Source organism: Pithys albifrons, chromosome 10 (genome assembly GCF_047495875.1).
Source record: "Pithys albifrons albifrons isolate INPA30051 chromosome 10, PitAlb_v1, whole genome shotgun sequence".
NCBI classification, from domain to species: domain Eukaryota; kingdom Metazoa; phylum Chordata; class Aves; order Passeriformes; family Thamnophilidae; genus Pithys; species Pithys albifrons.
The window spans coordinates 11,927,229-11,942,539 of NC_092467.1; the positions used below are offsets into that span (position 1 = coordinate 11,927,229).

Genomic DNA, 15,311 nt, shown 5'->3' on the forward strand with positions numbered 1-15,311 from the left:
TTCAGCAGAATGAGGATCACTTCCCTCATTTGATGTGTGCTGTGCTGAACACAAACCTTTTCTGAGATGTGTGGCTAATAAAAACAACAATAGGTTGAGATAGCATAGAAAGACAACAAGTAACCTACTGAACACAGATAAGCAATATCAAAAAAGTTACAGGAACATTACAAAATTGTAACTGACATCACTAAACTTACACCGAGATATACGAGCTAGGGTTTAAAATCCTTTGAAAAGGTCACCATTAATTCATCAGTCTATTTGCAGAGCTTGTTTGTTAACATACTTACAGTCCCAAAGGAAATGCCACTTGTGGAAATGCCCACAAGAGAAGAAACTTCTTCTAACTCCGTTATTGTGGTAAATGGTTGCAAAATAATTTGATGTGCAAGAGTGAAAGGAGGGATTGTTGCCAAGGTTTTGAAATCAGGTACAGTTTCTTTGAGGGACAAACAAGGGACAATTTCATCATGCAAGAACTGGCTAAACAAAAAAGTCACTAAAAGTTTATCAATTATCTTCCTGAAAGACCTGAGACAGAAAAGCAGGTTTGAAATAACAAAATTATCTTTCAAAAGCCTTGTTTCACCTGGTCAGGATGAAAACAAGGGAAGGGGGAAAAAAAAAGGGGGCGCGGGGGGGGCGGGGGGGGGGGGGGTGGAGGAGGAGGTAATGTGGGGAGAAGTACCAAAAAACACAGATACCAGATGAGTCTATGATGCTGCAGCCACAGGAAAAGCTGATCCCAGTGAGGTCAGTGGCTGCCTTACCAGGGACTTACACATGAAAAGCTACAGTTCAAAATTCCTGATCAAGCAAAGTATTTAGCCATAAACTCAGGTACTGAGTTTCAGTGGTACAACTCACATGCCTCGTTATTCACAGCCCTATGCATTTGTTTCAGTTGGGGTCCTAATGTATCACTGCTACACACATGGAGCTGCTGGGTTATAGGCTGATATGGGTTGTCCTGGAGTTTCCCTGGGAGTTTCTTTTCCCCTGCTGGACTAGGTATAAAGAAAGGCAAAGAAAGTCTGTCTGGCTGTGCACCTGGCATACATTCCTTTAGACATGGAGACAAAGTATCAGAAAGGAGAAAAATAGAATATTTTTCAGTGACCCTGACATCTGATACTGATGCAAAAAAAAGAAAGGAATTCCAGTGTTAGAAGCCAAAAGCATGAAGTTTCTTTATATTTCCAATGATTTAATATCTCTCTCCCCCACATATGGCAGACTCCTTTGTAGAGGCTCTTGAAGAAGGGCCAACAGTGCTCCAGCAATGTCTCTGATGACACAGTGGAAAGTTTCTAACCACAGTATCATTTGCAGCATTTCTCATTTATTTTATCCCCAGTCCCCAAAGACATACCTTTTCTGATGGAATAACTGTTTCTTTTCCTTTTTTATGAATAGGATTGAAAATCTATTTAGTGACCAAATTAATTAAAATACACACTGAGTCCAATTATTTAGGTTTATATTAAATCTGTTGTAAAAGCTGGCTTTCAGCTTTCACTCAGTCTAAACAGATAAAATATATCAGTGACACTGAAAAAACACTCTTAGCACGTGTTTAACCAGATCTGTAAATTAATATTTTCCTGTAATAAATATGAAGATGAGAATTTGGGAAACCAGGCCTTCCCTCTACAGCCTGTCATCCTTAGTAGCAGGGACTCGAGTAGGGCAGTACTGTGCAGACCAAGTGATAATTTAGGGTTTCTCGCTGTAAGGCCCAATCACTGCATATCAACCCCATTTTCATACCAGCTCTCGAGCTCTCACCCCAGCTGAGAGAAGCAGGACAGTTTGAGCATGAACTAACCTGTCTGCCACTGTATCACCAAAGTCTAACCATCATGCCAAAGTATATAAAAAAGCATGTGCTGCTTTACAGCCCTCTGCAAATTTAAAGAGAAAAAAACTCCCACTGACTTCAAGAGGCTTCAGATCTAGCCCACAGTGGAATAGCTTCACTCTGGTTTTCAAGACTTGAAATATCAAATATCATCTGATTATTCAGGCTTGAGTCTGATCTCACAAAGTGCACACGGACTTAATCTGTTGGGCCAGAGCTGCGAAGGCTGTCGGTGGCACAGTGCACTCAGGCTGCTGTAAATGCAGCACAGCGTCACCCTGGGACCTGGCACGTCCCTGCCTTTCCTCTGCTGGGGGTGAAAGCAGAACCCGATCCACTCCCAGCTGAGCAGTTATCTGCACAGCTGCCTACCTTTGTAAAAATTATTTAAAGGAAAACACTTGACAGCTATTTGACATGCTGTGAATAGGTGTTGTACCTTGCAGCCTCAGAGGTGAGCGCAATATTGTCCACACATCATAATCCTGGGATATCAATGTTTAACCATGCTGTAGGGCTCTTTACTGAGAAGGCAGTGTATGCTTTCAACTAAATGGCTACAGCCTGGAGCTGGTCTCTCGCCTGAGAACTGGGGCAATAAAACGGTTTTGTCTGACAAACCATTAGCAGAGATTTGCTAGTGCTGTTAGTCAAAACGTAGAATCCCCCATGCATTCAGAAGCCTCCCTTAAGGAATTAACGCTCGATTGTTTTGCCATCCAAAGAATGTTTACAGAAGCCAAAACAACCATGCTTGCTGTCCACTGTGCAAAGAGGTGATGACATCAAGAAGACAGGTCACAAGTCTGAGTTTATAGTCATTACACTTGTGTTGGTATGGCTTCTCATCCACTCAGTATGATCTTATGACCCTACAACTTTACAACCCTCCACTCTCTGGGCTTCATAGCACCTCTCCACTCCAGGTTAATCATTTCTCTGCCATTATCTGCCAACAGTTCTTATCTCTTTTGCTGTCACTTTATAACAGGGTCTCTTATCAAGCTGTACAAAATCACGTGATGATGCCAAACCTATCACAAGTTCCAATTCTTCTGATTAGACACTATCATGAAATGGGATACATGGTTTACAGCAGGTCACTAATGCTGGAAAAAGTACAGAGTCCACTGAAAGACATGCTTGTTACTTTCTGAATTCTTGGATATTTTTTTTGTTGTTGTTCATCACGCTGACTTTCACTGAAGGCTATTATAGCCTGGGTCTCAAGGCCAGAAAAGTTTACAGGCTGCACCTCTTCTGCACTCAATGCTGTACACCTTGCACCCAAGGGTACAGTATATTTACACCTAATAATGTCTTCTGGTTCCCACACAGCCATCATACAGGAATCTATAAAGCATGGACTTACATCAGTTGGTAAGTAACAGTTTTCTAACTGTTTTGAAGACTCTGCATAAATATATTAGACTTGTGGCTGTCCAAATCATAAAAATCACTACAATTGGACAAGTCAAAACTGATTAATTTGCACATGTATTTAGGTGAGATAGAGTTTTTACAATACAATGTAAAAATGCAAGAAAATAGACGATGATTCATTGAATAACAATTTTCACTAGAGACAGCACCATTAGCAAATATATAATTGGATAATTAACAGTATCTTTATCTATTACAATTGATAATAACTGTGAAATTGTGTGTGTGCATGTATAAACCTTTTTTAAAATTAGATTTAAATAGCTTCTGGTCCGATTATTCTTGTTGAAGAAAACCTCGGGAATTTTTTGTGTCTTTTTCTGTAATGCTGTAGTTTCTGTCAAATTCAGATTCTTTATTATAGCTAAAAATGAAGATATACCATCACTCAGTGTAGGTGGGCTGGATAATAAAAGTCAATTGAGACGTCAGGGCAGCAAAGGAGGGAATACTTTTAGTAACATATGGAAACAGCACCCACTTCCCCTCTGAAAGTCATTGCTGGTTTGCAGGCACAAGGGGCATCGCACAGCCAGCTGTCCTGGGCTGTCCTGGGTTGTCCTGGACTGTGGGGGATGTGCCCAAGCCCCAGCAGGTGCACCTCCCCACCACCTTCCTGCCCTTCTCTTCACATTCCCTATCTCAGGCCATTCTGTCTCTCATCACACACCTGAAGTGAGGTGTCTTTCACTTGCAGGGGTAAGAGCATCCCCTGCACCTCAGCCTGTGTCCAGGCTGGGACTGGGATCAAGTAGGACTGGAGAAGGCTTACCAATGGAAACCTCTCCTTCATGGAGCAAAAGTACTGCAAATTGAACAGCTGGAGTTTTGCAAGGTTCCTGGCAAGGATGAAAGAAGAGATCTTTGGCCCTCATGCAGAACCAGGGCATGCTCTCTTCCTCTTGCCCCAAAGTGCGTCATCACATGGAAGGCAAGGAGCTCGCCCTCATACTGGGTGTGATATGGGCACCTTGCCATCAAAGGAGGCTTTGGGACCGTGGGGAAGGAGAGTGCAGCAACAGCTGCAGGAAATAACCTCAAACATAGCTGATCTTTATCTTTTGGGTGGAGCTTCTGCTTCTCCCGGGAAAGGGCTCCCACCTCACCTTGGATTCATCTGCGTTCCAGGCAGCTGCCCAGACAGCCTGTTCAACTGCTCTAAACCTCCCACACAATAACCGTGCCCAACACTCTAGCAAGATTCACTGGGCTGCAAATGTATGACTGGAGAACTAATGTCCCATGGACCACACCACCAGGCCCATAACCACTTCCCTGCTGGACAACTGTGCCTGGTGGGAGTCCCACTCTGGGATGGGCTACTAGTGTCTCTTCTCAGAGGGAGTCTTGTGGTCCCTCTGGCAGTGTTGTCAGGGTATCCCATCCACAAAAAACAAGGGCACAGGACTGTCCAGGGCTGTTGGATATGACTGTGATCAGAGTCAGATCGTGCTTGGGCAAGGAGGGAAGATCCTAGTAAAGCTACAGACAATTCAAAGCCAAAGCCCCTCTGATGCTTCTCTACAGGTGCTCCTCTGCACAGCTCTACCCTCAGAAACATATGGAAAAGGTGTCAAGTCCAGCTTCCCTGCCAGCCTTGGCTCTCCTGGGCCTTGCTTTAACTGTTGCTCTTTCTGGCTGCCTGGGAGGGACTCTCTGGTTCCCACTCCTCAGCCTTCAGTATGGGATAGCAAAATAATGATCCATCTCATGTATCTGAAGAGTGGTCACTAAGGCAAGGTTACAACCCAAGGGAAAGGGAAAACAAGACATTTATCTGTGATATTTGGACCAACGAGTTGTCATTTTCATGGTTCCAGAGGCAGATTTGTGTTTCCTGAATCATGTTGATGTGGAGTAGCAGAGACTCTTGTCACCATACCTCCAATGTGCACTGGTACGTGTGTTGTGACACAAATATACTAGGACAGATCACAATGCATGGCCCAGAAAAAGCAGGTCCAAATCTTGTGAAACTCTCCAAAGTCCTGTGTGGTCTGAGTCAGGGCGAGGATTCTGCTCAGCCAGAGCCCATGACGTCATCCCTAAAAAGCACATCTAACCCAGCCTTCTAAACTGATCACCATGTACCTGTAAGGGTTAAATATAATCAGCGGCATCCTGCAGGCCTCTGCTTGGAGGTGGGAAACCAAATAGCAAGAAGGGATTCTGTTCTTATTTGCACTGGAGAGTAATTCTTTAGGAGAAAAAGCTGTCCTTCTGGGATATAAGTACAATCAGCAGCAGAGTGCTCTTAAGAGTAAATCGCGTTCCTGGCTCTTCAATTTTGTCCAGTCCCTCTGAGCATCTCCTTCAGTTTTCCCTTTCTAACCAAGGCAGAGCAGGTGGGCTTGTGAGGGACTATTACAGCCTCTACAGTCCTCACCCCAGCAGCCCCTCTGGCCAGGTACACTTGCTGCTTCCCACCACAGAAGCTGATAGTTGCTCTTGTCAGGGAGCACTTGCTTTGCAGGATGCACCCAGTGCATTCACTCATCTTGGGATAAGTTAGTTTTTGTTATAAATCAGTGACATGTCACAAAAAGTGACCTTACTTCCTCCTTTCAAGGAGAGCCTCACCCAGCTCCCATGAGTGCAAATCAGACTTCATTGACAGAAATAGCAGTGATTCTCTCCCTTGGAGAGCAAACACAACCAGCCTGGGGCTGGAGTGTGAGTGGGCACTACCAGTTGCTGACACCTACTTTTAGGTTTACAGTCATATGGTCAAAGAGGCAGCGAGAATTCACAAAATCTTAGTAGTACATCCTATCGTTCAGATGGTGTACATCATAGGGACTTGTAAACATTTTTATGGAAGTGATAGGATTTTTTTCTTCTTCTACCAGATTCTGAGGCAATACAAAGATGCTTGACTGGTTTTATTTTTCCTCTAATTAGCCCCTTGTCTTAGTGTCAGCAGGGACACTATGCAATTTTTATAAGCATTAGCTATGATTATTTAACAGAAATAACTCTTTCATTAACCAGGAAAAAAATGTCATATGAGAGGAAAAATAATCTACTTGTAGTTTCCAACTGTGAAATTTTTCAGCTTGTAGAATACTTAGTGCTATCTTAATTCTAATGTATATCCTTAGGCAGTTAACAGTATTATAATTAGGGCTCATAAGTTTGGCAAAGTTTGGTTTTATGTTTAGTAGTAGTAGTATTTTCATATGATTAACAAAGACATCAAATACCATCCTTAAACGTCTGGATTAGGATTTATGGCAGCAATTTTGCAGGCAAAGTTTCCACAGAAGTGAACAGTTTGGGCTGTGGGAGCACTACATGATATAGTGTAGGTTATATATATATAGAGAGAGAGATATAGATATATTTATAGATATAGATATAGATATATATCAGTTAACTTTTGCTGTTAGTCTTTACTTTTACACATTGTGTTCCCACTTTTCCTGTGATTATACTGCAAACTACCTACAAAAGGAATAGTATTTACATATACATCAGATTTTTTCCAGCTAGTCTGATTTTAAATACCAAAATACATGAGGCAAAGTAACAATGATGATGCCTCTAATCTCCAGAGGGAAACCTCCAATACCGACAAAATGCCTCCAGCCACTTGTCCATGTGTGTGGAAAATTTAAAGGTCAGCTCTCTCTTATATAGGGTGAAAGGCAAGAATTGCAGCAGGAGTTGTGTTAGGCTGTACTGTAGAGCAATCCGCTAAAACATCTCATGCCAGTTATTAATGTCTAGAGTTTACTCAAATATTACAGGAGTGCATTATATACATTACATAGATATGCAATATATATATAGTAATATATATTAATACATTCTTACGTACAATGAACAGACATGCATATGTACACAATCCTTACCAAGATTTCTCAGTGCAAACTATGTCTGATTTATCTTCTGGTGGCTTGTTTTATGATTTTACACTTTTGTTTGGACAAATCTTATGAGGTATATACATATACATATGTATATATATACATATATATATATATATATATATATATATTCGCTCAAACTATTTTCATTATAAAGATCAGCTATTAAATTATTTTTAAATTAAGTTATCCAAGCTTCGAAACATGGTGGGAGAGAGGGAAGGTGGGGGGAAGATGCAGACCTAAAACATCTTTTTTTTCTACCAGCAGATCAAGGTCAGTTGCCTCAGCAAAAGAAATTTCATTTTTAAGGTGTCTGTGCAGGATAGAAATCAATTATCTCTTATGATACAGAGACTGGCACTCAGTCCTGACAGGAGCCTTGCCGTATATACAAATATATTTGGAGTTCTATTTCCAGTCCAAGCTCCAGCTTTTTTAGCTAGAGGTTCCAAAGTCGGCTCCCAAAAGGGCAGCACAGGCAGAAACAAAAGAACCTCGTCAGAAAAGTAATTATCAGTGCTGGGAAGGGACGGTGGGATTGCGACGGCGGAGGGGAGCGTCGGGATGGCCCGCGGCATCCCTCGGCCTGGCCCCGCGGCCGCCCCCGCCGGCAGCGCTGCCGCCCGCGGGGCACCGCACGGGCAGCGGCTCCGCTTCAGAGAGAGGGGGCCCTGCTGATGGATTCACCTCCTCGCCTGCGGTTAGCGGGGAAGCCGCCAGAACAGCAGGCTGGAGCGATGAGGGCGAGCGCCTTCCCCCGTCGCACCGTTAGCGGCAACAGGTCCAGGCAATGCGGGAGTAGAAGGCGTTTTCCCTCGAGAACTCATGTAATTTATGGCGGGAGGGGGGGCGGGAGGAAGGAATTTCTAGCAGAGCTCCTGCTTGCAAAACGAGATGTTTAAGTGTCGAGTGGAACAGACCACAGTTCGCTGCTGTTGGTATCGGTCGCGGGAAGCCCTCCTGACAGCTCTGGCCATGGCTCACCGGCTTCCCAAGGGCACCCGGGGAAGCCTTAGCCCTTCCACGCCCTGCAGTTTGTTCAGCGGGATCTCCGCCGGAAAGCTGCCTCTCAGCAGGCAGTGCGGCCGCCCCTGCCCACTCGCGTGCCGTCCTCGGGCGGGAGCGCACCCGCGCCGGGCGATGCGGCGGGGACGCGGCGCGGCCCCGCGCCCCGAGCCGGGCGGGACGGAGCAGACGGCGGCGGGAAGTGTTACGACACCTCACTGATGACTCACTTAGCAATAAAAGAAAGGCAATCACAGCGATGCTTTACCACCCACTTGGCCCTGCTCTCTCCTCGCTCCCGAGTCTCCTGTCATTCCACATCACGCTGCTGCCAGGTGTTCATAAGGCAGCAGTGCATTCCGGCGGGCACCGGGAGCTTGGCCGGGCTTGAAAAATAGCTTCTCGGTCAATAATTGACTGTTTGGAAATTACTCTTTATTGTCGGACTAGAGAGGAACGACATCCCCATAAGGCAACAGTGAATGATTAGCTGCAGAAAAGAGGCAACAGGCTTTGGAAATGATCCTCTGTGGCGTGCGTTTTACTACAAAAGTATTTCAGCCCAAAGCACTCACTTTGTTTCGCTGACGGTGGAACAAAAAGAAAGGAAATTAAAATTAAAAAAAACAAGGGAGGAAAGTATTTTTGTGTTTGTAGTGGGCTGAGTTTGTGAGGTAGGGATTTTTGTTCAGGTTTCTTTGGTTGGGGGAGGGTGGGGGGGATATTTTGTGGTTTGTTTTTTGTTTGGGGTTTGGGGGGTTTTTTTTCAGTTCTCTGGACGGGACAGTTTGTTTTCTAAAACCTTGAGTTGGAGGCACTAGCAGCCCCTATTCAATAAATCCCTAGGAATTAAATGCAATAGCGCCTCAGCAAAGTGATCAGAGGCAACCGCTGGCTACAGGGTTTGGAAAGTTTCGAGGTTCTCTCCCATCCGCACTGTAGGGGTGATCTGAGTGAGATAAGGAGCAGAGCGGGGAAGGCATGAGATGAAAAGGAGAAGAAAGGGAGAAGAGAGGGAAGAGGGAAAAGGAAGAGGGAGGAGGAGAGCAAAGCAGAGTAGAACAGAACCCGTATTGGACACACTCTTCCTGGTAAAAACAGTCTCGTAACGTTGGGCATGAGACGTGTGTGAAGTGAAGCAGCAAACTGGAATTATGAACTTTCCCAGCTGCAGACAGATTCCATGCCTGCCGCACGTTGCCTTCTCCGGGGCACTTCCCGGGGCCGCGCCCGCATGAGCCGTGGCCGCGCCGCTGAGTGCCCGTAGCTGTGCCAGTCTGTGCCCGAGGCTATGTCGCTGCGTCGGGAACAGGCTGCGCGGCGCTGACTCCCTCCCCGACCCTGGCTAAAGTCACTGTTTCCACTGAGGGATAGCTCAGAGCAGCTCTGGCCTGGCGGGCAAACGGGAATACTCAGCAGGAGAGAAAGGGGGACAGGATGCGGGTTTCTCTTCTTAAATACTTCCATTTAGGACTTTTTGATCGGTTTTGGATTCAGACTTCTGAGTAGAAGAGTTTCAGTCCTCTCTGTATTTAGTTATTTTATTTACTTCTGCGAAGTTTGTCTTGAACATTTACCACCCCTCATTCCCACACCCCTAAGGTTCACTTTCGCTAGTTTGCTGGGAAGATATACCAAACCTTCTCCGGGTCACTTCCCGACGTAAAGTGCGAAGGGAGCCTCCTATTTGTTTCTCATCGAGCAGACCCTCCAAGTTAGAAATGCCTCTGCTTAGGGAAAAAGACTTTGAAAACAAAGAGGTGGAAGAAGCTTTAGATTATTTAAAATTAGACTGTGGGGTTTTTTAATGTAAATGTACATACATTTAAATAAGGAAATATAAAATATTCCAGGTCTTGCTCCTTGTACTAATCAAGGCTGCTGGAGGCTCCCCGAGCCATCATCTTTTATAATTATAATTACACACGTCAATCAAGACCTTCAGGCAAAGTCAGAACAAGGCAGGCAAACTCAGGAGAGAAATAGCATTAAAAAAAAAGTTTGGAGAACTTAGTAAGGAATGGAGAAGAGATTAGAAGAAAGGGTAATTAAGGTTGCTCAAGGCAATCGTGAGAGCTAGAACTCCATGTTAAATTAAATGTAGCCACAAGAGACCAGGTATCATTTTTAATATATACTGCCCTAAACTGTTACTTCGGAGAAATGTGTATGTGTAATAACCACTCCAAAGTATTTTCATCCATAGCGGCAGCTCGCAGAGTGACTTTGCCATGTCCAGTTTGAACTCACTCCAAACCCCTCCCTGGCGGAATGACATTAAACCTACGATTAGGAGCGAAAAACCCGGAGACCGGTGTTAGGGCTGTGCCTTCGGGGGAGTTTTGTCCGAGGAGAGCAGCTCGGCCCGGGTCACCCGCCGGCGGAGGCAGTTGGCCGCACTGCCCACGGGGGCCGCAGCGCGCCTGGCCTCGGCTGCCCTCGGGCTGGTTTCTCCTGCCCTGTTCGAAAGCGAGGTTTCCTTCCCCTTTCCTTCCAAACGGGGATGCCTTCCCCGGAGCAGCACTAACGAGAGCAGCATCACAGAGCGCCCCGTCGGGGCGTCGCCAAGCGGCGTGACCCAGCCGGCGGCGAGCGGGAGGGAGGGAACTGGCTTCCCCGACGGAGCCCAGCAGGTCCGGAGTGTCCTGACAATCCGCTGTAAATGTGCCCATAGCTGTGCTCTGACAACGCTTCTGCGGGCAAGGGCTTCGAGGAGGCGTCGCTCCTCTGCGAGCCGCCTCCGGAGCGCTCTGGCCGCCCCTCGGGCCCAGACGGCCCGGCTGCAGGTTTGGAAGCCCGGAGGGCCTCGGCCCACCCGCGCCGCGGAGACCCCCGACCCCCGACCCCGCACGGCGAGGGCCCAGGGGAGCGCAGCGGAGCCGGAGCTATGCTGTGGACGCCGCCAGTGTTGAGCCGCCCGGGCTCAGCGCAAGGCGATGCTACACGGCGACACCTGCGAGAGGGATTGTTTGCGACTGATGTACCTGTGCCGAAAGAGGGTCTGAGCCCGAGGTACTTCTGCCTAAAACGGGGGCATTCGAGATGGTTTTCAGCCATTCCGTGCGAGCCATAGAGCTGTTCGCTCCCGCAGCTCATCATACTGATGTCCCTAAACTTATTCCCAGACCCCTGTTAGTGAAGGTATAACATGAGGTATAAGGTGTTGATACTGTTCACCCGCTCGCGCTCCTGCCCAAAGGGGAATGGGTAAAGGTGAGAATGGAAGGAGCCCGAGAGGTCCAAGCCTCTCTGCGCGTTGGGCTCTCCTCCGGTGATGCTGGTATTGTGTTGGCTCGGGATCTGCGCTGAATTAGCAAAGGTCTCGCAGCTACTGGATGCAAAAAGTTAAGAGCACAGCCGAATCCGCTCTTTGCGTGTGGTGCCCTTGTCCCACCGCGGGTTCACTCTGAAATCATCAACACTATTTAATAAGTTACAACAACGACTACTTTTTACAATCTCTCTCCCAGCCGATGGGAAATGGCATTTTCTGTTCTGGAGTCAGTTCCACGCCCCACTTTCCATCGGAAGCAATTCTCACCGTCAAATATTTTCAGCTCTTAATATACACAACGGAGATTAAAGTGCCAGTAGAGTACAGGCAGCCGAGGGCTCGGATGTGAGGTTCGGATGCTTTCCAAGGTGCAAATATCGCTCATCCCACACCGCCAAACCTATGCGCCGCAGTGGCAACGGCGCGGAGCCACCTGGACTCTCCCGGGCGAGGGAGAGGCGGGAAGGGCAACGGGGACGGGCAGACTCAGGGCCCGGCGAGCCGGGCGGTCGGTATCCCGTCGCCGTCGGGCTCTCACGCCGCGCCGCGCCGCGGAGCCGCTCGGCTTTTGCCTCTGAGGCACCCGCTTGCGAGAAACGAGTTCTTTGGGACAACTTGGAAATGAGTGCCGCTTGCTGCACTGTGAGCCGGGGAAGGGAGGCTCAAGCGATGGCTTTGCCAGAGCATTGGCTTTTGTGCAAACGATGCTATTGGCACTGACAGAATTCGCAAGAAGCTTAGGCGAGAGATACCCACAAAGGCTAAATAGGTAGAGCGAGCTCCAACGCTGCTCCTTCCCCCTTGTGTCAGATTCCAGGGCTGCGCGGCGGCAACGTGGCCGTAAGGGCGAGTGTTTCCACTGTGTCCCCCCACCTGCCCAGAGGGAAGGAGAGGGCCGGGGTATCCGCAGTCGCCGCTGGCCGGGCGGGGGCACTGCCCCGACGGCCCCATGGGAGCTTGAGTGTGGCTGCCCGCCGGCAGGGAGGCATGGCCGCGGAAGGGAGTGTAGGCGTAGTCCAGCTCAGCGGGGCTGGTGGCCCGTCGGGCTCCACTAAGGCGAGGAGGAGCGGTAGCAGCCCAGATCCTCACGCCGCAGCCTTGTTTAACCACCGGGCAGGGGTGACTGCACTGGGCCAGTGTGTGTGCGGTGCGTGTGTGTGCGCGAGGGGTGTTGCACATCCCGTCTCTGCCTTATTGGCTGCAGGGGCGGTGTCGGGGCCCCCCTTCACCGGAGACCCCGCGCCCTGCAGGCCCGGGGCTCCGGGAGCGCCTCCCCGCGGGCCCGGGGCTAGAGGTCCCGACTCGGCACCTCCGCACTTGTACCGGGGGGAAGAGGGGGAGGAGGAGGAGGAGAAGGAGGGAGGAAGGGAGGAGGGGGACGGGGGTGGGAACCCTGTCCAGCAGCACCAGCAGCGGCAGAGCGCTCCTGTGCAGTGCCGCTCCGCATGGATCGGGGCGCCGGGCTGCCGCCGTGCTGAGCCCCAGGCGGAGCTGCTGCCAGCTCCCGGGGTGCCTCCTTCTTTCACGGCACCCCCCAGTCTTCCTCCTCCTCCTCCCTTCTCCGCCTCCCGCCGCCTGCAGCCCGACTACCGCTCCGTGGCTCCCCGAAGCGCGGGCACCCGGCGGCGCTTCCCGGCGGCCGGGGCCGCTCGGTGCTCCCGCTGCAGCTGAGCAAGGACTGGCGTGGAGCAGAGGAAGGGAAGAGGAGGAAGAGGGGGAAGAAGCAGCGGCCGCCGAGCGCCTCTTACTCCAGCTATATCTGTGCTGCCGTGTCCAGGTGCTGTTGTCGCGGACGGACACGGAACTCCCAGCCCGGCCCGCAGCCGGTTTGTCATGCTGCCCAAAGTGGAAACGGAGGCCCTGGGACTCGCCCGGTCGAATGGGGAACAGGGGCAGATGCCAGAAAACATGCAAGGTAAGGGGATACAGGCACGGCACTACCCCTCCGCGCACGCTCGGCTTTCCTCGGCAAAGCGCCCCTTCGTCCTGCCAAAAAAGTTTGTGGCTGTTGCTTGCGAGTTCCCCCGCAGTCGTCGGCTTTGCGCCCCACAGAGCCCCTGCTTGCATAGGTCAGCTTTCAGGGTTACTCGAGCGGGCACCGGCGGTCGAGGCACCAGGGCCGAGACGACGGAAAGGCCCTGGTTAGAAGGTGCAACCGCTGCCAGGGAACCGTCAAGCATCTGGCCGGCGGTAGCCTTCCTTGGGGTGCAGACGTCCCGTCGGACACTTCCTGGCCCCGCTGCAGATGCAGGACTCTCGGTGTAATCCCCAGTCCGCGCAAAACTGCCTCGAAGTTTATGGCAAGGGGAATTACGCCGGGAAGTCGTGCCGAGCACCCCGAGTACCCCACACCGCTCTGGAGCGGGACCCTAGGGCTCTGTCCCGCGCGTGCGGCGCCCGCAGGTACAGCGCAGGTGGCAGTGGCGGTGTCGAGAAACTTCGCAACAGAGAGCCGCAACTCCGCGGAGGATTTGTGCCCTTAAGGAGTACCCAGGAAGGCAGATGCATGCCTGGGTTGGGATGGCGCTGGAAATGTCTCCCGGGGGGTGGCGGGCCGGGGCTGTTCCCGGTGCCCTGCGCCGGACCGGAGCGCTGTGCGGAGGGACGCGGCGCGGACGCCGCCGAGGGTCGGCTCCCTGTCTTGGAGCCGGCAGCCCGGTACGGGGTCAGTGCCCACTCCGCCCCGCGCGCCTCTCCCGGGGCACAGGCTCCCGTCCTGGCTGCTCTATGGACATGATCTCCTCCCGGGAGCCTGCTGGGAAGTAGGGGCGGGGTGTGCCAGGGACGAGGTGCTGGGGGCGACCAGCCCGGCTTTTTCCTCACCCGCGGACGAGACTCTGTGCAAAGGCACGGCGCTCGGAAAACCCCTGGTTTCCCACTTGGTGTTTCCTATTAGGAGGAGAACTTAGCCCCGGCGCCGGACCCTGGAGCCACGACAGCGGGAGCGGGGCGGGGGGAAGTGGGGGCCGGGCCCTCCTCCTCTGCTTGCGGCCGCCCCGTGTCCGGACCACGCCGCTGGCAGGCGGCGATTCCCGGCCATGCCGAGGTCGCTCAGTAAAGGTTTCTCCGGCAGTGCTCTGTCGGGATAACGCCCCCGCGCTTCCCCGAGCTCCCCTGAGCGCCGGAGCGCAGCTCCTTGCTTTGGCAAGGGGGCGCGCAGCGCCCAAACCCCCATCCGGGCGGCCGGTCCAGTGGCTTCGGACGGAGTCTGACCGCTCCGGTGCTCCCGAACTGTGGCAGCCGCAGGGTTAAAGACGAAGAGGGGACATCATAAGCAGTGCGGCGGCGATGCCCAGTGCCTCTCGCCTCACTCAGGAGCCTTCCGCTGCCGCGGTGCTTGCCGAGCGGGTCGGAGGTTTAGCAGCAGGGAAGGGAAAGGAAACCGGTCCCGCACTGAGCGGAAGGGTTTCATTTTGGGAATAACCAGAGCGGCTGACCGGGGCTCCTTGTTGGGGGCACCCCGGCTCCAGTGACCGCGCTCCGTGCCTTCATTCAGCGTGTTTTAGTCCCTCGTCCCCTCTTGACGGCTTCTCCCCTCCTTTTGCCCGAGCGGCATAAACTTCTGGCGGCCCCGGCGCGGAGGTTTCACGCCAGCCCCCGGGAGCGAGGCACTGCGGGTCTGCTGGTCCGGCAGACCTCGACCGCATACCCCGTCCCCATCCCTCGAGGACGGCGGTCGTGGTACGCTGTCTCTTTGCTGACACGTGGAAGGCTATAAAGCATTTCTCCCGTCGCCGCGGACCTGGGGGCGGAGGGCACAGAGCGCTGACCCAGCGGCGCGGGCAGGGTGGGCAGGAGAGCTGGCTCGGAGGGGTGGCAGTCGCCCTGAGACGACGGGTTTGGGTGGCGCGGA

General features: G+C 51.2%; 1 protein-coding gene across 5 annotated transcripts in view; it reads left to right on the forward strand.

Annotated features, from left to right (window-relative positions):
- Positions 1-2,904: 2,904 nt before the first annotated feature.
- Positions 2,905-15,311, forward strand: part of NR5A2 (nuclear receptor subfamily 5 group A member 2) — a 90,643-nt gene continuing 78,236 nt past the window's right edge. Inside the window, exons 1-2 of one of the 5 annotated variants that reach the window (XM_071565225.1) lie at positions 2,905-3,244; positions 13,236-13,373. In XM_071565225.1, the coding sequence (XP_071421326.1) occupies positions 3,181-3,244; positions 13,236-13,373 (202 nt within the window). In that variant the 5' untranslated portion in view covers positions 2,905-3,180. Of the gene's footprint in view, positions 3,245-4,889; positions 5,205-12,553; positions 12,606-12,692; positions 12,753-13,235; positions 13,374-15,311 lie in introns of those variants that run through there. The other 4 variants (XM_071565226.1, XM_071565228.1, XM_071565227.1 and 1 more) reach the window with 4 other exon arrangements.